The 22209-nt window shown below is 42.8% G+C and overlaps 1 protein-coding gene across 16 annotated transcripts in view; it reads left to right on the forward strand.

Annotated features, from left to right (window-relative positions):
• The window catches only part of DYSF (dysferlin), a 227109-nt gene that overhangs the window by 162696 nt on the left and 42204 nt on the right, over window positions 1-22209 (forward strand). For 8 of the 16 annotated variants that reach the window (XM_030310815.1, XM_030310817.1, XM_030310821.1 and 5 more), the window contains one exon: window positions 4692-4754. The exons of the other annotated variants lie outside the window; for them this stretch is intronic. In XM_030310815.1, coding sequence (XP_030166675.1) covers window positions 4692-4754 — 63 coding nt within the window. The remainder of the gene's footprint in view (window positions 1-4691; window positions 4755-22209) is intronic. 16 annotated transcript variants of the gene reach the window in all.

Raw genomic sequence — 22209 nt, forward strand, 5'->3', positions numbered from 1 at the left:
CACACGAGGAGGGCCTGGGCTGTCAGGGCCTCAGAGGTGGGCCAGGAGAAGGAAGAAGTGAGACCTGCTTGCTCTGATGGAGGAGGCATGGACCTTGCCCTCATTGAGCTCCCTGTCTGATTGAGAAGACATTGTCCTACTCTCAAGGAACCTTGAGGCCAGCAGGGAGACCAGTCCTGGTCTCCAGGAAGCCCAGGTCTGATGGTGTCTGATGGGGGACTTGGGGAAAACCAATTTTGTATTGTGTTTTTCTCTGAGATCCATTGATCATATTTGGTTGATCAGGAAATCTTTTGCTCCCTCCGTCCTTCCTGCATATCCCTTGGCACTTGAGAGGACAAGGCATGCTGAGGCATATCCAGGAGGCAATGGATATGAGTTCCAAATGGTGTGCCAGATAATTCTGGCTGGGCTCACATCCCTTCTCCCCTTCCCCAGATGACTAGAAGTCTCTGCTCTCTGGGGGCTAGAGGGACAAGAAGTCTGGCAGAATTTGGATTTTTCCTGGCTCCTCTTTGTCCAACCCATGTTTCTCAGCAGACTGTTTCGTGCTCATGGTGACATGGTCCCCACTGCGGAGCTCACTAGGTCCTGACTTTGGACCCAGCTGAGGCCTCCTCCCCAGTTTCAAATCTGCTCTTGTGAGATCCGGCTTCTGTCTTGGTCACTTCCATCCCCTTCCTTAGTTGTACATGATGAACCTGCTTACCATCATCGGCTCATTTCCTAGTATGAGTCTGCCACACATTAGAAATGTCGTCTCACACTCGTTCTGATGTTGTCATTGGGCTGAAACTCACGGCGGAGAGTTTTTCAGGGTTCTAGAAATGTTTGGTTTCTGTCAGGAGTGGCCAATTCTAGAGATGGTCCAAAATGTATACATAAGCAGGTCTGTCCACTCGGCCTCGTAGGGCTCCTAGGTCAGCACCCATCTCGGGGTGAGGAGGGTCCCATGTGAGCACGTGCCTGGCCTCTTGAACTCCTCTCTGGTGATCCAGGCGAGGAGGAGATAGGCTCCTGTGAATTAGTTCCATGGTTTATTCTTGGTTTGTGTGTCTATCCTTTGTGTAGGTTTTAGATCCATAGCCTGGGGATGGGGTAGTGCGTGTGCATGTGTGTGTAGTGTGTACACATGAGTGTGTGTGAGAGGTGGGGAAGGCTGGGAGCAGCTGTGTGTGCAAGCTCCTGAGAGTGTGTCTAGACTCAGGAGTGGTTTTGCAGGAATCACGGCCCTGACTTTTAACATTCTGAGGGCAGGGCTGGGTATATCCTCAAAGAGGGGGCACAGAGGTTATTTCATTCCATTTAGTGCTCTGCTTTTATATATTGGGGCAGTTGGGTGGCTCAGTCGGTTAAGCCTCCGACTTTGGCTCAGGTCGTGATCTCACGGTTTGTGAGTTCGAGCCCCACGTCGGGCTCTGTGCTGACAGCTCAGAGCCTGGAGCCTGCTTCCGATTCTGTCTCTGGCATTCTCTGCCCCTCCCCCACTCGCACTCTGTCTCTCAAAAATAAAATGTTAAAAAAAATTAAAAAGGATCTCTTAATTTTCTCTGGTTACAAATACATGTTAATTACATAAAATTTGGAAAATATAGGATAATTATGAGCAAACAGGCATCATCTCCAACCAAGGCACAGTCTGAATGAACAGCTACCAACATATCCTTCCCATCCTTTCCTTTCCCCCTGGGCTTCTCTTTTTGTCTCTGATTCTGAATCAGATCCCATTTCTCTCCTGAAAACAAAATTGGGGTCTCTGTTTGCTAACCTGCTTTTTCATGAAGCTGGTTCTTGGGGTTCTGATTAAGAAGAGGGGGTGAGAAAGGCTGTGCGGGACACACCCAGAGCACCCCCCCCCCATCACCTACAGAGGGTCTTGAAGCTCAGAGTAGAGGTGGTGCCCCTGCCTACCCCACACATCACCCACCTTGCAGGCACTGAGATGCCCCTGGAGTCGCCCGGTCAGGGGTGACTCTTGCCCATCATTCTGAGAGCCCACCCTGGGTAGGGGGGCTCCTCTGTGTCTCCAGAGAAGGAGAATTTCCGGGCGTGGGTGTGGGGACTACGCGCAGGTTGAAGAGGCATAAAGAAAGAACACCTTGAAATTTTCACGCTAGTTGGGAGAGATGAGACGTGTGTAGCTGGTCTCCAGTGAGATGCTTTATCAGCAAGGGACGAAGATTGTGGACTCTCTTGGCCCTGTGGGTCGGCATGGGCTAAGTGATCAGGAAAGCTTCTGGGGAGGGGGTGACCAGATGAGAGAAAGGCTGTGAAGGCTGGTGGAGTTAGAACAGCAGAGGGGAGAGGAGGACTTTCCTGGTGGGCAGAGGAGTGGGAGCAGAGGCTTGGCAGTGGGACTGCATGTGTGTGTGTGTGTGTGTGTGTGTGTGTGTGTGTGTGTGTGTGAGGTGTATTGGAGGCTGGTGTGGAGAAGGCATCAGAAGGTTTGAAGACCTGCTCCCCATGCTGTGGGGTGGGGTGCTGAGGCTGGCCGCTCCCTGGCTTCCTAGCTTGGGCTCATTTTGAGCCTGCCGCTCCAGTTATAGTCTCTGGGATGCTGTGAAGGTGGCAACGTGCTCCCAGAACTGGAGCGGCAAATTATGCCCACGTCCCAAAGGAGAACGTGTAATTTCGGAAGCTGGACCAGATCTTTGGAGCACTATGTTTAGCTTTATTTTTTCTCCCTCTTGCTCTGGTGAACTGCCGGTTTCCCTCTCACCTTTCTAAAAACAAACTGTATTAAAAATAACAATAAGGCTTCTGTGAGGCTCAGGATGAGAGCAGGAGGGGCAGAGGCGGCTGGGGGGGGGCGGGTTGTGTGGAGTTCATCCAGTCTATGCCAGGGGTCACACCGCATCCACCAACATGTGGCCAGCACCCCAGCACCATCCAGCGACCTGGCCTGGTGCCCACCGGCCATTCTGCCCTCCTGCCTGTGCTTCTGGCTCTGAACAGCCATGAGACTAGTTTAGGGGAGGCTAGGGTCCCCCTCGGTGATGCCTTCTTCACAAAGCAGGGACGGGTCTGTGGTTCCAAGACTCCCCTCCAGGTCTCAGCCGTCTTCATCCTGTCCTTCCTGAGCCCTTTCTGACCCCCAGGTGAATGTGTCTCCCAGGCTTTTTCTGCCAAGGAGGGGAGGGCTGCCTGGAGCTCAGCCTCCTGTGGCGTCTCTCAGAGCCCCCTATTCAGGGCTCAAAGGCAGAGAGGGCTTAACCGTGGGTGTCTGCGTCCCTGCTGGTCTCCTGAGCCCCTCAGCCTTATTTGCCCACTGCCCAGTGCCTGCCTTCCAAAGCTGAGCCATTTGCTTTCTTGAATGTGCTGCATTTTATTCATTTATCCCTTTGTACTTAAAAAAAAAAGTTTATTTATTTATTTTGAGATAGAGAGAGAGAGCTAGTGCAAGTGGGGATAGGGCAGAGAGAGAGGTAAAGAGAGAATCCCAAGCAGGCTCTGCGTTGTCAGTGCAGAGTCCAATGCAGGGCTCGAACTCATGAACTGAGAGATCATGACCTAAGCCGGAATCAAGAGTCAGATGCTTAACCAACTGAGCCACCCAGGTGCCCCTGCTCCTTTGCACTTGTTATCCTCTCTGCCTGAAATGCATCTCCTGTCTTTGTCTACCTAGACTAATACTCATCCACCCAGAGCCCCATCACCTTCTCTGGGACCATTGTAGTGGTCACTTGTCTCCAGTCCTGACCCCTGAGGCCGTCTGGGCCCTGTAACCCACGGATTCACACAATAAAGTATTGAGTCACAGTACCAGAAGATTCCAGACAAGGATCCAAAGCCAGAAGAGGATGCAGAAAGTTCTCTTTATTTTTTATTTTTAAAAAAAAATTTTTTTTTCAACGTTTATTTATTTTTGGGACAGAGAGAGACAGAGCATGAACGGGCGAGGGGCAGAGAGAGAGGGAGACACAGAATCGGAAACAGGCTCCAGGCTCTGAGCCATCAGCCCAGAGCCCGACGCGGGGCTCGAACTCCCGGACCGTGAGATCGTGACCTGGCTGAAGTCGGACGCTTAACCGACTGCGCCACCCAGGCGCCCCCAGAAAGTTCTCTTTAATATAGCAATGGCATGTTGGACTATAAGACTCATAAAGCCCCCCCTTATATAGGCTTCGGGGAAGCCGTATGACGCCCTGGTTGTTGTCCTTGAATAGAAAAGACTCAGAAACAGGTACTAGCTTAGGAACCATGCCCAAGCAGGGGTTGATGTAGTTCAGCTGTTAGAAGAAACCACCAGGGATGATGGGGAGCTTGGAGTATGTATGAGATGGGGAAGTTTGAAAGGCAGGGAAGGCATTGAGTCAGTGGTGCCAAGGGTAGTGAGAATGCGGGCAAGAGACAGGCATTGGCTGAGCCCCTTCTGCGTGCCTCACCTGTGCTGGGTGTGTGCGGCCTGCATCTCCTCTATACTCGTTGCTGCCCTATGAGCTGGGCTTTATGCCTATTCTCTGGATGGAGATGCCGACTCAGAGAGGTCAGGGGGCTTGACCAGGGTCATGCAGCTGATAAAGCAGTGGGGCCAGGATTTGGACCCAGTCTTATCCAACTCCAAAACACATGTTCCTTCCACAACTTTTGCAGCCTCCCTGGTTGGAGAGCTCTACGTCCTTGGGGGCTGTCCAGTCTTCCCTGAAGTGGTTTCTCTAACCCTGTTGCTAACCAGAGTGTTTAATTTGTAGCTTGCAGATGGTCTGTCGGGCTCTGCCCCCACTAACATGGCATCCTCTCCATCCAGTCCTCATGTATGTATTGTTTACCTATTTGTGGGCTCTTTGATTTCCCTGGGGGGCTGGGGGCGGGGGTAGGGAGTTAAGGAAGAGAACAGAGGAAGGAGAGTGGGAAGGGAAGAAAGGAAGTACATTTGACCCTTGCACAATGTGGGGGTTAGGGACACCAGCCCCCACACAGTAGAAAATTCGGTAACTTTTAACCCCTCAAAAACCTGAACTAATAGCCTACTGTTGACCAGAAGCCTTACTGATAACAAATAGTCATAACATAACATATTTTGTATGTTAAATGTATTATGTACTGTATATTATTGTACATATATCTTACAATAAACTAAGCTAGAGAAAAGAAAATGATGTTAGAAAAATCGTAAGGGAGAGAAAATATATTTACAGTACTGTATGCACTGTATTCATTGAAAAAATCTGTGTGTTGGTGGACCCATATAGTTCAAGCCCATGTTGGTCAAGTGTCGACTGTATTTCCTGAGACCCAGCAGAAAACAGTTACCTGCCCTGTGTAGTGGTGGAGGGTGGGGGGCAAGCTCAGGGAAGGTTCTCAGAAACAGACATCCCTGAGTTATCTCTTAGTGCATCTTGGGATTTACCTTAATCCTGTTTACCTGCATGAGGGCTAGAGGGTTGGTTGGGATCACATGGGCCAGTGGAAACAGGGAAGTCTCTAAATTAGATCCTGACCTCTGGAAAACAGGACACGAGAAGCTTCTGTGGGCAATGGCAGGTTGATTTTCTCTGCCCCTCCCAGAGGCATGAAAGTGTGACTGAGGAACCCTGGTTGTCTTGAGCAGATTCTAAGAAGTATGCTGGGGCCCACAGTCTACAGCTGGGCTGATTTCCTTGGTGTCATCTTGGGGGGTCATGGGTCCCTCCAGGAAGATGACTTGGGCATTTAGCCTTCACCCTGCACTCATGAAGTCCCATGCTGAGGGCCAGAGCAGCTCCTGAGCTGCTGGGGGAGCCCTAAGAGATGGAACCCGCCCATTGTTAAATTCTGTTCATGCTGTCGGGGGGAGGGATTCCTGTAGTAGATTTTGGATTATGGATTTCTAGGAAGAGGCAATATATTTTTTTAATTTTTTCTGATGTACCCATTGTAGAAAATATAGAAAACAAAAGAGTGCAAAGCAGAAAGTGAAAACCACCTGTATTCCTACCAGTTGGAGATAATCACAGTTAAGATTTTGATGTGCTCATGGGGCACCTGGATAGCTCAGTTGGTTAAGCATCCAATTCTTGGTTTTGGCTCAGGTCATAATCTCACGGTTTGGGAGTTTGAGCCCCTCACGGGGCTTCACACTGACAGTGCGGAACCTGCTGGAATTCTCTCTCTCTCTGCCCCCCACTCTCTTTCTCTGTCTCTCAAAATAAATAAATAAACTTCAAAAAAATTACAAAAAAAGATTTTGATGTGCTCACGTTTTTAGATATCTTTTATGCATGTGTGCATACTTTTGTCTAAAAACAAATTTGGAATCATATTGTAATCTGCACTTTCTTTTACTTAAAAGTATATCATGAATGTTTTCCCATATCTTTATATTCTTTAAAAACATGGCTACATGTAATCCCATTATATAGCCATCCATAAAGTTTTACCACTCCCGTATCATTGGACATTTAATTTTTTTAATTAAAAATTTTTTTAACATTTATTTATTTTTAAGAGAGAGAGAGCAAGAGAGAGCGAGCAGGGGAGGGGCAGAAAGAGAGGGAGACACAGAATCCAAAGCAGGCTCCAGACTCTGAGCTGTCAGCACAGAGCCCCACGAGGGGCTTGAACCCACGAAGTGAGAGATCATGACGAACCAAAGTTGGATGCTCAACCGACTGAGCCACCCAGTCACCCCCATTTAATTTTAGTTTTTTTTTTTTTTAATTTTTTTTTTCAACGTTTTTATTTATTTTGGGGACAGAGAGAGACAGAGCATGAACGGGGGAGGGGCAGAGAGAGAGGGAGACACAGAATCGGAAACAGGCTCCAGGCTCCGAGCCATCAGCCCAGAGCCTGACGCGGGGCTCGAACTCACGGACCGCGAGATCGTGACCTGGCTGAAGTCGGACGCTTAACCGACTGCGCCACCCAGGCGCCCCTAATTTTAGTTTTAATTTCCACTTGTGTATTATATTTTGTTTCTTAGAGGAGTTATTTTTGTTTACTTTAGATAGTTTTAGCCCATTTTGTGTTACATTTAATCCTTGGCATTTTATAGCCTTTGTTTATTCCCTACAGGGAATATCTTTTTAAAAAAATGATTGGGTCTAGCTATTTATTATTAGAATATAGGGAAACAATATTTTGTATGTATACTTTGAAACATGCTCTTTAGTGAGCTCCTTTATCAATCCTGAGAGTTGTTCATTGATTCTGTTGGATTTTCCAGGCAGGTAAGATTGTTTTCTTCAAACAGCAATAAATATGTCACTATCTCTCTAATAAGTATACCTTCTTCCTGTTTCCAGAATAACATTTGATAATTGCGATGCTAGTGAGCAAACATATGTAGTTACTGATTCTAATGAAAAGCTTCTACCATTTTTCCATTAGTTATGATAATGATTAGTAATTTAAGATAGATATTCTTGATTTTGCCAAGGTTGTGCCCTTTACTATTAGTTTGTTAATAGTTTAAAAATTAGGTATAGGAGTTTAACTTTATCCACTGCTGTTTGGCATTTATCAAGATGATTATTTTGTTTGATATTGTTCCATTAATATGATGTATAATTTTCGTGCATTCCTGGGATAAATCTGAATTGGTCAGTTGGTCATGGTATTATAATTTCCTATAATTGAAGTTCTCTGATCCGATGCAATCACGACAGGTAGTTGGTTGGCTAATTGAAAAAGGTGATTGAATGGGACTGATTAAAATTCATGCATATACACCATAAACATTTTATTTCTGACCCACCTGTGTATCTTCCCATGCTAATCATTTGACATGTGCCAAGGCCTCCTTCCGTCTGGATCTGCTATTGGAGTGTCGTCCTCTCATCCTCCTGGTATAAGCCACATCCAAAATGCATTATCTATGATTTTTCCTGTAGGTTTATTAAAGTTTGGTGAGATTTTAATGATACCTGCAGAAAAACCAGACTGTGGAGTCCTTCTAAAAATTTAGGATTCCTCCTTCCCATACCTTCCCTTAAAAAAATCCCACTAATGATTCAACACTTTCATACAACATTGAGTGCTCATCACAACAGGTGCACTCCTTACCCCCCCACCACCTATTTAATTAAATTCACTGATTGAATCACTGTATTGTGCACCTGAAACTAATATTTTACTGTATATTTACTAACTGGAATTTGAATAAAAACTTCAAAAAAAATCTCACTCATACTTAATTTTCGTGAGTTAAAAAAAATCATTAAATTCATATTCTTAGAATAGATGGTTTTTCTTAAAAAGGATTTTTTTTTAAATATTTGCTTTTGAGAGAGAGAAAGAGAGAGACAGAGCGTGAGCAGGGAGGGGCAGAGAGAGAGGGAGACACAGAATCTGAAGCAGGCTCCAGGCTCTGAGCTGTCAGCACAGAGCCCAATGTGGGGTTTGAACCCACAAACCTTGAGATCATGACCTGAGCTGAAGTTGGACACTTAACTGACTGAACCACCCACGTGCCCCTTAAATTCAATTTTTATATGTTTTTGTAATATTGACTTACTGATCTTTTTTTTTTTTATATATATGAAATTTATTGACAAATTGGTTTCCATACAACACCCAGTGCTCATCCCAAAAGGTGCCCTCCTCAATACCCATCACCCACCCTCCCCTCCCTCCCACCCCCCATCAACCCTCAGTTTGTTCTCAGTTTTTAACATTGACTTACTGATCTAATTACCCTGTTAGTACAACGGCATAAACAGGTTTGGGACCAGCACAGTGACTCTTAAGCACGCAGCGCCCCGGTGGGTGCTGTAGTGGGCATACTAGGTTAGCTGCAGGCTCTCAGCTGGCTTTGCACCTTACACTGTTAGCAGGGGGAAAGCATAGTGTTTGTTGATCCTCGGTAAGGGCAAGTTTGAAAGAACTTCTAGTCTATATTATGAGTTGGATTTGCTCTTATTTAGTATTTTTGTATGTCTATTAATAAGTGTTACTTTTAATTTTTTTTTAACGTTTATTCTTGAGACAGAGAGAGACAGAGCATGAACGGGGGAGGGTCAGAGAGAAAGGGAGACACAGAATCTGAAACAGACTCCAGGCTCTGAGCTGTCAGCACAGAGCCCATCGCGGGGCTTGAACTCACGGACCGTGAGATCATGACCTGAGCCGAAATCAGACGCTTAACCGACTGAGCCACCCAGGCGCCCCAATAAGTGTTACTTTTAAGTGGTCTTTGTTAGGTTTTGACATCAGAATTATAAGTTTCATAAATACTTTTTTGAGGTGTTCTCATTTTCTGTGCTCTTGAACAGTTTCTATGGCATGGAATTACTGTTTCTTAAAGGTTTGAAAATACACTAAAGCCACTCTATGAATCTGAATTATGCATGTTGGCAATTTCATGATGTAAACATTTAATAGTCTTGTTTTATGTACAAAATGTCTAGTAATATGAATCAACCTAAATGTGAAAAATGACTAACAGTCATGTAATTTAAAAGGTGGCAGCCAAGCAAATTGTATTTATGGTGTAGCTGATAGGTAGGATACTTATTTCTTCTTGAAAATGGTGCTGTTACGTGAATTTTGCATTCTAGATTTTCAGGAATGTATACCTTATATAATTGTAAGATGCATCTACTACCCTGCACTTCTTTTTTTTTCTATTTTTTATTTTTTTAAATTTTTTTTTTCAACGTTTTTTATTTATTTTTGGGACAGAGAGAGACAGAGCATGAATGGGGGAGGGGCAGAGAGAGAGGGAGACACAGAATCGGAAACAGGCTCCAGGCTCTGAGCCATCAGCCCAGAGCCCGACGCGGGGCTCAAACTCACGGACCGCGAGATCGTGACCTGGCTGAAGTCGGACGCTTAACCGACTGCGCCACCCAGGCGCCCCTACCCTGCACTTCTTTATAAAACTGGGCCCAGGACCTTTTTGGGAAGGGGAGTTTTTGATCACTCTCTATTTCTGTCAGTTTGGTAGCTTGATGTCCCCAGATATTGCTTATTACATTACCGTGGCTTTGTATTTATTACTACAATAAAAGAAAAAACATTTCTGTATCTATCCCGTTTTCATCTTCATTCCTAATTTTGTGATTTATGTTACTTATCTTTTTTACTTTTATGGTTGTTTTTCATCCAAAGAATCAGCTCTTCAAAAATTCTGCTATTCGGTTAGTTTCCTTAATTTCTAGTCATTTTTAAGCCCTCTTCCTCTGAAATTCCTGTCATTTATATTTTGGATCTCTTGGGCTATTACTTCATCCTTCCCTTGCTCCCTCCTTCCTTCCCTCTCTGCCTTGTTTAAATTTTCTTTTCAAAAGGGGATATTAGTCTGCATTTTGTCCTCACAATTCTAAAATTCTGAAATCTTGCTTACTTCATACTTAAGTCCTTATTCCATCTGGCATTGATTTGTGTTATGTGCAAAGTGTGAAGTAGAGATTGGATTTCTTTTTATTTTTTCCCATGTAGGTAACCGGTGAATTCATATCATCACAGAATGACCTATCCTTTCTTGATCTGTAATGACAATTGTGTCATATATCAGGTTTCCATAAAAGTGTGGGTTGGTTTGTGGCTATCTATTCTGTTCCATTGGTCTTTCCCTGCGCTAATACTCCACTGTCTTATTTACTATAGCTTTATAACAAGGCTTCATACCTGGTAAAGGAAATATTCTACCTCATTCATTTTTAAGAGTGTCGTTGCTATTCTTGTCCTTTGCTTTTTCCATCTCAATTTTCTTTATTTTATTTTATTATTATTTTTTTCCATGTCAATTTTACAATCAGCTTGTCGGCTTCTGTTGTGATTTGTGATTGAGTGAATTTTTGGATCAATTTGGGGAAAGCATTTTTATAATATTGTCTTTTAAACATGGATATGATCTCTTTCCATTTATTTAGGTATTCTTTAATGTTTTTCTATAAATTTTATATTTTTTTTCCCAAAAAAGTGTGGTACAACTTTTATTAGATTTTAGTTCTAGTAATTGTATGCTTTATTGTATTTTTACTTGGATTTTAAAGGTACATTATCTAATAATTTTTTGCTTGTATATAAATGAAATTTATTCTCATATGCTGACATTATATTCAGAAACTTTGCTAAATTCTCTTATTAATCCCACTGATTGGATAATTTTTCTGGGTTTTCTGTGTAGTTGGTCATATAATGTGTGATTAATCACAGTTTTTATTCTTCTGTGTACTTTAAATTTCTTTTTCTCTTTATTATTTCCTTATTGCACTGGCGAGGACATTCAATTCAATATTCTATGTAACTGATAATAGAGAGTATTCTTATCTGCTCTAATTTAAAAGTGAATATTTTTATGTTACACCACTGGTGTTTCAGGTGAATGATTCCCAGTTAGCTAAGAGTTTTTATCATGAATGATGTGAAACATTATTGCATGTTCTTTATGTATCTGTTGAGGTGTTTATATAATTTGTTTGATCTGTAAATGTGGTGTTCCTTTAATCTATTAATGTGGTGAATTACATTAATAGGATTTTTTTTTTTAATTGCTGAAACAACTTTGCATTTCTGAAACAATCTATCCTGGTCACAATACATTATTATTATTATCATTATCATTAACGTTATTATTTTGTTTGTGCGTTGCTGGTTCAGTTTGCAAATATTTAGGAAATTTTCTTGCATCAATTATTGTGAGTGATAATGGCTTGAAGTTTCTTTTTCTGATACTGTTTTTTTCAGGTTTTGGTAGCTACATAATACTAATCTTAAAAAATGACTTGGGGACATACATGCTCTTTTTCTAGTCTCTTTTTTTTTTTCAACGTTTATTTATTTTTGGGACAGAGAGAGACAGAGCATGAATGGGGGAGGGGCAGAGAGAGAGGGAGACACAGAATCGGAAACAGGCTCCAGGCTCTGAGCCATCAGCCCAGAGCCCGACGCGGGGCTCGAACTCACGGACCGCGAGATCGTGACCTGGCTGAAGTCGGACGCTTAACCGACTGCGCCACCCAGGCGCCCCTCTTTTTCTAGTCTCTTGACAAAGACTGACATTATCTGTTGCCTAAATGTTTGGTAGATGCATTTCTAAAGCTGTCTAGACTAAGTATTTTTCCTGGGGATATTTTAAATTGCTGATAGAATGTGAAGAAATGTTTATAGGACCTTTGAGGTTTTCTTTTTCTATGTGAGTCACTTTTGGTGATTTATATTTTATAGGAATTTATCCATTTCCTCCTAAAAATTATCGACATACCATTTCTCACAATAACCTTTTACTTTTTCAATTTTTTCCTTCTTTTATTTATGTTCCTTTTAATTCCTAAGGTTTTATTTTATTATTCTTGCCAGAATTTGTCAGATTTTTAAAAAATCTTTTCAAAGAACCCATTTTTAGCTCTGTTGATATTCTATTGTTTCCTTGTTTTCTAGTTTATTAATTTCTTTATCATTTCCTTCCTTTTATTTTTGGGAGAGGGTTATTTTATTCTTAACCTCTTAAGTGCCATGTCTAGTTCATCGATTTTTAAACTTTCTTCTTTTCTAATATAAACATTTGAGACTATAAAATTCCCTCTAAGTACTGTTTCATGCATCCCACAGGTTTTGATACTGTTTTTTTGTTGTTGTTGTTATTTTCTAGTTTTCCAGTTCAGTGTTTACTGATTTTCGCTATATTTATTTTTGACACCTGCATTGCTTAAAAGTAGAAGTTCCTAGCTTATGTTTTAAGTTATCTCTTTGTTGCTGGTTTCAGCCTACCTGTGCTATGGTTCAGAGAATGGGGTCTGTATGTTATGTTTCTTGATACTTACTTTGTGGTCTGTTACAAGATCATTTTTTGGTAATTGTCCTGTGTGTGCATGGAAAGAATGTCTAGTCTATAAATGTGTTTTACATATAACATGTCCATTTGGATCAGACTTGTTAATTGTGTTGGTTTTTTTTTTTTTTAAGTTTATTTATTTGAGGGAGACAGAGACAGTATGAGTTGGGGAGGGACAGAGAGAGAGGGAGAGAGAGAGAATCACAAGCAAGCTCCGTGTTGCCAGCGCAGAGCCCAACGTGGGGCCCAAACTCATGAAACCGTGAGATCATTACCAGAGCTGAAACCGAGTCAGACACTTAACCGACTGAGTCACCCAGGCACCATTGTTAATTGTGTTATTTAAATCTATTTTTATTCTGAGTTTTATATGTGTCATTCATTAATTTCTGAGAGAGGTATAATTGAACATCCTGCTTTGATTTGATATTTCTCATTTTCTCCTTATGTTCCTGCCTACTTTTCCTTTATACATTTGATGCTGTGTTATTAGCCACAAACAGTTAGAATTCTTATATCTTACTAGAAAATTGAATCTTAAAAAAAATTTTTTATTTTTACATTTATTTATTTTTGAGAGACAGAGAAACAGAGCACACGTGGGGAGGGGCAGAGAGAGATGGAGACAGAATCCAAAGCAGGCTCCAGGCTCTGAGCTGTCAGCACAGAGCCTGATGCAGGGCTCAAACTCACAAACAGTGAGATCATGACCTGAGCCGAAGTCGGACGCTTAACCAACTGAGCCACCCAGGCACCCCAAATTGAATCTTTTAAGGATACCTAGTGAACCTCTGGCCCTTTGCCTTTTAAAATATCTCCTAATGAGAGTGTTTTTTTCATGTTAATATAGGCCACACCAGCTTCCTTTTGGCCACTATTTTCCTAGTATACCTTTTTCTATTGTTTTACTTTCAACTTTTCTGTGACGTTATGTTTTAGCTGTCTCTTTGGTAAACAGGAAATAGATGGATTCTGTTTTTTCTTTCGTGTGTTCTGGCAATATGTTTTCTTAACTGGTGAGTTGAGTCCAATTATTAATTGTGTTTATTGATATATTTGGATTTATTTCTGCCATCTTATTTTTGTCTTTATTCATCCTGCCCGTTTTCCCCCTCATTTTTTTTTCTTTTTTGGATTGAAAGATTACTTCCCCACCCCACATTCTTTCTTCCCTTTTTAGTTTCAAAACTATACACTGTTTCTATTCCTTTAGTGATTAGTATAGAAACTTTATCATGCATAGTCAACGTAGCAAATTCTAAGTCTAATTAATATTTATAGCTTCCGTCAGAATATTACAAGGAACTCAGAATGCTTTAATTCCAGTCACATACAAATTTACAAACTTCTGTTCAATATTTTAGTTTTAACTGTAAATGACATTTTAAAAATAATACCATTTTTATTTTTGTTTATTTTATTATTTTTAAAAATATTTATTTTTGAGAGAGAGAGTGCATGAGCAGGGGAGGGGCAGAGAGAGATTGGGAGACACAGAATTCGAAGCAGGTTCCAGGCTCTTAGCTGTCAGCATAGACGGGGCTTGAACTCACAAACCACGAGATCATGACCTGAGCTGATGTCGGATGCTTAACTGACTGAGCCACCCAGGTGCCCCAAAACAATATCAGTTTTAAAAGTAACCTATTTCATTTTAGTTATACCCATATTTACTACTTTGTTTTGTAGGTCAGTCTTCTTCCTTCTGGGATCATCTTTCTACCTAAAGTAGAGCTTATAGAAATTCTTATAATTAGGATTAGTTCATTGTAAATGTTCTCACTTTTAAATTATTGCTTGAAAATATTTTTATTTCATCCTTATTTTGGAAATACTGGTTTTACTGACACTTATTTTCTGTCAGCACTTTGAAGATACTATTATCTTTTTGCTTCCATTTTTCTGTTTTCTTCCTAAATCTAAATCTGAGAAGTGTTTTTTGTTTTGTTTTGTTTTAATTAGTTCTATATAGTTTTCAATCACTATCTCTTTAAATGTTACGTATTTCCCATTTTCTCTATCATTTCCTTCTGGAACTCTGATTAGATCCACAATGGACCTTCTCTGTTCTCCATGTTAGTTCAACTTTCTTTCATATCACTTTTTTCTTGTGTTGCCCTCTGGCTAATTTCTGAAGATAGATCTTCAAGTTCACTAAGTCTTTAGCTGCTTTTAAAGGCTCATGTTTAGGGGCACCTGGGTGGCTCAGTTGGTTAAGTGTCTTGACTTCAGCTCAGGTCATGATCTCACCATTCCTGAGTTCGAGCCCAGCATCGGGCTCTGTGCTGACAGCTCGGAGCCTTGAGCCTGTTTCAGATTCTGTGTCTCCCTCTCTGTCTCTGCCCCTCCCCCACTCATGCTCTGTCTCTCTCTCAAGAATACATAACATTTAAAAAAAATTTTAAAGGCTTATTTTAACTGTATCTATTGAGTTTCTAATTTTAAGTATTATATTTTTATCTCCAGAAGTTCTTCCCTCTGCCATCCCCTGCAACTGGCTTGTTTATTTTTGAGTCTCTTATTCTTTTGCCACAATTTTTAATGTCTTTTGTTTTTGTAAACAGTGTTTTTTTTTTTAAAGTCCTATTTCTGACAATTCTGTTTTCTGTATCTGTAACATTAGGTCTGATATGCAGTTGGTGTTTCTAGCTGACTCTTGCTCATGGTGCCTTATTCCTGACACGTTGCACTATTTTTGATTGTGAACTCATGTTCCTTGGAACTTTATCTGAGAGTTCTTTGAGGCCTGGATGAAAGTTAACATTCTTTTGCAGAGGGTATACATTTACTTTACCAGATGCCTGAAAATGTGACAAACCCAGAGTCACTAAAACTAAGTGTTCAGCTTGGGCTTTTTGAGCCCCACAGTTAGTTTGCATTTTGGCTCCTTATATTTCTCTGCAATTTTGCTTCCTCATTTGCCCCCATGGATTTTCTTTACATTCCCATCAGCCCTAGCATGCATTTAAAAAGGATTTTAAAGATATCTGTTAATTTAGGTGTTCTTACTTAGTGAGTTTCTCTGGCCTTCTTGTTTGTCATTTTGCTAGAAATCAATGTCTTTATTATAGTTTTATTTTTGACAGTCCTATTTGTCTCCATGCAGGTTATAGTTCCTTAGGACTGCATGCTCTAACTTCTTGTATCCTCTTGAGACTTTCTATGAACATAAGGTAGTCTTTGGTTTCCTTCTGTCTTTTTACTCAATTCATTAAGATAACCCCTGTCTTAGTCCTCATGTTGCTCCCCTTCCTTTGAACCTTATTCTCTTCTTTCTGTCTGTCCTTACAGAGAGAAGTCCTTGCTTCACGTACTGGGAGCCCAGATGGTTCTGTCCATTAGTGCATGGGCCCCTTTCTAATTTCAAACTTTTATAAAAGGGAGAAGAGAACAGTCTAAGGTTGCTGTGTCTTTACCTTGCCAGTTAGGAATCCAGCAGGATAGGAGAAGCAAGAAGGAAAGCAGAATCAGAGGCTTTTCCATGGGACTGAAAGGCTTGTTTTCTATGTTTGTTGTGGCAGCGAGGTGTTAACTAGCTAGGTCAGGGCCAAGGTCCTTGCCTGTCGACTCCTACCTCCTACCGTAAGGAGTTTCTGAAGTAAAGGAGAGCTGACCCTCTCCCGCCAGGCCCACAAGACAGGGGTGTTCTTTAGGGAGGTGTCAACAGTCTTGTGAGTGGATCCTCAACCTTGTGGTTCAGACACCTGATGAGCCCATTTTCTTTGGGCTGGATACTTATTATTCAAGCCTCAAACTGAGGTTGCCAGTTTATGAGTTTATAGTGAGAAATACTTCTGCCCATGGGACATGACCTTGGATTGTGGTCCAGCCTGTGGTATCTTATAGGTTCAGCAGTTGGGAAGCCAAATTGTGATTAGAGATGAGTAAAGAATTAGAATGAGGAGAGATGGGTTCTGTGACTTGCAATTTAGCAGCAGCTGACCAAGATGGACAGATCCATCTATCTCCAAAGGTCGGGACCATCCCCTGAGGGTGCTGATGTGAACAACTGTCAACAGCCAACCCTTCGTTCTCTTGTATTTCCAGGCCTGGCCAATTCCTTGTTTTCACTTTCTTTCTCTGGTTGTATTAATACAGCCTACCCATTTAGGGTTAAGGCTTAGTGTAAGAGCCACTCTTCTGCTTTGAGGTGATTTTGCCTGTCCTTGCTCTGAACCACTATGCATTGATTTCACGGTCTAATTCTCCGAGGGCAGCCCCATTTCCCTTAATTCCAAGTTTTGGGGGAATGCCTCATTGCAGCTCATGAATACTGACAACAATTTATCCAAAGACTTTGAAGCAAAGGTTTTCTGAGCAAAGGAATCAATTACAGGGTGTGGCTCCCAAGTGAGGAAGCATTTCCAGAAGGCATCCGAGGCAGTTTGTCTCAGAACCTCACGGTTGCACCTTTGAACTTGAGAGTTCGAGGGGGAGTATTTTAACTTTAATAACACGAATGGTTTTACCTATACTTTGGTATCTAGCAGATGTGCTAATTAGGAAGATACTTCTCCTCTCTTTAAAGTAGGTTTCCTGAGGACATGTATTTGGCAATATTGGTTTAGCAAGAATTACTGTATGTGCTCGAAAGTACAAAACTGTACTTCTTTAAAAATATCTCCGGTTCAGATGTGTTGCCAGTGCAGCCTGGCCTCCCCCCACTCCCATTAGTTCTGATGAGGGAGGTTTGATGCCTGTCACTGCGTGTAATCTGGACCTTCCTTTGTGAGTCATTCCTTCTCTCATTTTCTCAGAGCAAATACAAATCGCCCATCAAATGACAAGTGAAGGCACAGGGGAGGCAAGGGGAGGGAAATCAGAGCCGAAATCTGTTAGCTATTTGGAGTAATTGGTTATTTGCTGTGTTTGCTGGTTGGGAAGCAGAGCACATACTTTACGGTCTCTCCTGTTACGGGGGCTGGAGTCACCCGCCGATATTGGATCCTCGTTGCCGGAGCCCTTGGCTCCGGGCGCCTTTCCCCTGCTTGGCATTCCTGTGGTCTCCTCGGGGGTGCGCCCCTCCTCCCTCGATGCACACTGCAGGGGGGACAGCCCGGGGTGAAACTTGTCTGGCAAACTCCAGGGCCTCATCAGGCAGGAGGAGGCCCCAGCCCCTTCAACCAGCCCTCCTTGTCTCTGCCTCCACCCCACCATACTCCTCTTTTCCCAAAAGGTCTTTCCCCTGGTCCATGGGGGACCTGTTTTCCCGTCCAGAGAAAAGGGGTTCATCACTTCTCAGAGAAAAAATGCTCAGCTTTCTGTGGAAATCTGCAGGACAAGAAGTTCTCTCTGAGGTCTAATTATATGCTTTCCTACCCCTGACTGTCCTGTCCCTGTCCTCTCCTGCCCCCTAGTCTGGGTCAGGACAGTGCTTAGAACTTGGTACAGTGCTCATGGCTGAGTAAAAATCCCCCAAGTATACTCACTGAAGCTTATTAACCAACCCAGGGTCTTTAACACCTCTCTTACATTGACCGAGGGCTGGGGAAACCAGACTGAAGTAGCAGCAAGTTCAAAATAGGAAATATTTGAAAAGTAATGTGATTTTGTGTATGAAAATGCACACAGTAACTAGAAAGTAGGTTGACTTTGGCACATAGTAGGCTCCCCCAAAATACTTTTAAAATTGAATTTAAGATAGCTAAGATTAGTGTCTGTAGTTTGATGAATGCTTCAGCAGTCCTGGGAAAGCCTTCAAAAATAGTTTTTCTCTTAAGTAGATTGTTGGAACTCTTGCTAAGCAAAACCATCTACATAAGCAGAATGAAGAAGATAGGGAAAGCTTTTGCCCAGGCCCTACTGGAATCATCACAAATCCTGAATTAGTGATGTCTCATTGCTTTCTTCAGAGGTTAGAGGACTCTGATGGGACCTTCTTTTATTCACCCTGCTGGATAGATCCCCATTCCTCTAGGCTTCCTGCATGGGTATATGTGGTCATACTGTCCCTGGAGGACCAAGTCATGAGCTCATGTATCTTATCTACCGTAGACTCCAGGGTCGGGAGAGGGCTAGTAAGCTAGAATTCCCCAGAGGTTTTCCATTCCACTTGTGTCTCCCATCTGGAACAGGCCAATAGTCAAATTATCAGGCTCTGACCCTTCTCTGCTCACCATCTGCTTGACTTTGCTAGATTTCGGGCACACTTACTCACTGGGCCTTTTGGAAACAATTCAGCATTTTGGTTAAAGGTCTTCCCTTCCCTCCCACCTCTGCTGGTCCAGCTTGAAGTGAGAATAAGTGGAATAATGATCTCTACGACAGACACAGAGGCAGGACTACAGGGAGTGTGAACAAGAGGTTGAAAGCCTAGTGTTCCACTTGTGGAAATAATTAAGTGATTTTGTGATGGCTATGTAGAGTTCTGCTGAATCAACATGGTAGCTGGCTGTGGGCATATGTTTGCGTGGTTTGGGGGGGCATGAGAGGTTTAGTATGTATGGGGTGTGGCAGGTTTGAAATCAGGGTGCTTGCATGTCTGGGGGTTTGTCTGTCTATATGTACATAAGTGGTTGTGTGTTATGTCTGTGTTTGTATTTGTGTGTGCATGAGAAAATAGTCTCAGTTGCTCAAAACTTAGGACATTAATTAAAGAATTAGAGGCATCATATCATTATTCTAGTGATGCAGATGTTGAGTTTTGGGGCAGTGGTATTGGGGATGTTGGCCGTATCAACAAGGATATTTTTCATGGTAAACTTTATAGGTCATAAAGTCTCTTTGCAGACTTTGACTCACAGCCTCGCAGTAACCCCAGTGTTGGGTTCCATTATTACCATCTTGATGATAATGATTTATGCTAAGAGAGAAATCACTTTCAACCCAGTCTAGGGGTCAACCATAGGCAATGAAGGCCTGCTTAAAACTACTAAAAAAAATAGACTTCTGTTTTAGAGGTGGGTATGGGTAGTTCCATATAGTGACCCAAGCAAAGTTTAACATTACAACTTTGGTGATAAATGGATTTGACCAGGAATTTTTCTGTTTGACTCAACTGGTCATCCTGGGAGAGAACACCAGTGAGACCTCCCCCTCCCCCTTTCAGTTTTCCTCACTTCACAGAAAGGCAGGCTTAGAATTATTGTTGTCAATTTTGCTGTCTATATTGATGAAATGTGTTCGGCCCACTGAATGAAAATGGGAGGTTAAATGTTCAGAATGTGCTGTGCTGATTTGGGTCTTCAGAGGGATTAGGGTACCCATTACACTGGATCAAGCCCAGAGAAGCATGTCTTTGTTACAAAGCTCTGGTTGCTCAGGAACTGAATGCTGGCTATTAGCTGAAATTGGAGAGACTGCCAGTCCGTGCCTTGATCAGACTTACTTGCTTGGCTGGCTGAATGATGAGGGGCCTTGAACCTTGGGCATGGGGATATAAAGTTTTAACGGCCAGACTGCTTGCAAAAGCCTGAGATGACACTTAGCAATCAAGCCTTTTGCATTTGTTTCTCCTGTTTGCCATGTTCCAAGACGGGATGCTTAGCTGTTGCAAAATGAGGTCAAGAGCACACTTGGAATCTGAGAACATATGGCGGTTACTCTTTTGGAGTTTTGGATTATGGGATTCCACTGACATCAGAGGGTTGGTTGGCTTTGACACATCAGGGTAAAGACTGGAAGAGAAGGAAGAAGTGGACTTGAAATAACTCTATCAGAAGACAAATTAGTGAAATAGCAGGAATGGTATTTTCAAGTCACGTCTGTGAGTGTGTTTAAAAACATAACTTTGTTTTTCTGTAATTCAACATAATCTCCTTTTTAAGCCCATATTTTTCCTGATGGCAGAAAAGCCCTGGTGTCCTTCAATAGTTCAGGTTTAAGCTGAGTCAGTTTTGGGTTTTTCCTCCTTGTCCTTACCCTTGGGAGGCAGCTACATTCTGGGTTGAGCTTCCGTAATGTCATGGCCTCCATAGACAGGGTCCCCTGGTCACCAGTATGTGTCTGCCCTGTATCTATAGGCCCACTGACTTCTGGGTGCATGGACCACACAGACAATAGCTTATTATCTTGGGCACAAGACCCTTTCAGATCCCCTGGCTCTCTCTCTCGACCAATTTTCAAGCCCTTCTGGGGGACACGTTACAATTTGGCAGCTGTTTCGTGACACTCTGGGGTCTACAGGAAATGCTGAGGGCTCCGTGCCTCTCTCTCCCATGACACCCATGCAGCCATCTCCGCCAAGTGCCTCATGTCCCAATGCTTCTGGAAACTTCTGGGCCTCCCTTTACCAGATCCCTGAAGTTAAGGAGGGGTCTCTTCCATATAAACTTCAGAGCTAACCTGGGGTCCAGGTGTGGGGATGCCTTATCAAAACTATCACAAATCTCTAGTTCTTTCTTCCACTCCTCCTCTACACTTTCATCTCCTCTGCAGAGTATGGGAAAACTGGCTGGACAAAACATCCTCTTAAACCTATTTTTTTTTTAATAGCAATGTTATCTTCCTTTGGAAATTTAAAAGCCAAAGATCCTCCTTCATTCCCGCTGTTCAGGCATTCACATATTCGTCAAATATTTACTGAACTCAAAATATGTGCCAGGCAGTGTTCTAAGTACTGGGGATATAGTGTTAAAAAAGCTAAAGATCTCTGCCCTCATGGGGAAGGAGACACAACAAACTAATACCTAAGTAAAATATATGTAATGTCAGATGGTGATGGTTGCTGGGGAGAAAAAGCAAGGAAGAGGGGATAAGATTTGCTGGGGGAAGAGGTGGTCATTTAAAATATGGTGGTGGGAGGGGGCGCCTGGGTGGCGCAGTCGGTTAAGCGTCCGACTTCAGCCAGGTCACGATCTCGCGGTCCGTGAGTTCGAGCCCCGCGTCGGGCCCTGGGCTGATGGCTCAGAGCCTGGAGCCTGTTTCTGATTCTGTGTCTCCCTCTCTCTCTGCCCCTCCCCCGTTCATGCTCTCTCTCTGTCCCAAAAATAAATAAACGTTGAAAAAAAAATTTAAAATATGGTGGTGGTGGATAAAGCAGATTGCATTTGAGTCAAGACTTGAAGGAGGTGAAGAAGTGACCCATGGATCTACAGGAGGAATAGAGCTCCTGGCAAGAGCATGAAGGTGTTGGAAGTGCTCAAGGGCCAAGCAGGCCACTGTGGCTGGACGAGCATGAATGAGGAGGAAAGACAAAGGGCATGAGGTCAGGGAGGTGAGGGGACTGCATCCCAGGAGGCTTAGATTTGTCCTGAGTTGAGTTGGTGAATCACTGAAGGGATTGCACTGAGGGCTGATGCGTTCCGGCATGGGGCGGGGGGGGGGGGGGGCGTGCTATTGTGTTGAGGATAGATTTGAGGGCAAGGGTGAAAGCAGGGAGGCCAGTTGAGAGACTGGTGTAATATTTCAGATAACAGAGAACAGGGTGGTAGTTATTTGGGAGAAGAGTCTGATTCTGAATATGTACTGAAGGTGGCACCAACGGGTTTGCTGTTAGACTGAACATGCGACATGAGGAAAGGACTCAAAAGGTGATTGCAGGGATTTTGGCTTGAGCATCTGGAAGGAAGGTG

Source organism: Lynx canadensis, chromosome A3, assembly GCF_007474595.2.
Source record: "Lynx canadensis isolate LIC74 chromosome A3, mLynCan4.pri.v2, whole genome shotgun sequence".
Lineage (NCBI taxonomy): Eukaryota > Metazoa > Chordata > Mammalia > Carnivora > Felidae > Lynx > Lynx canadensis.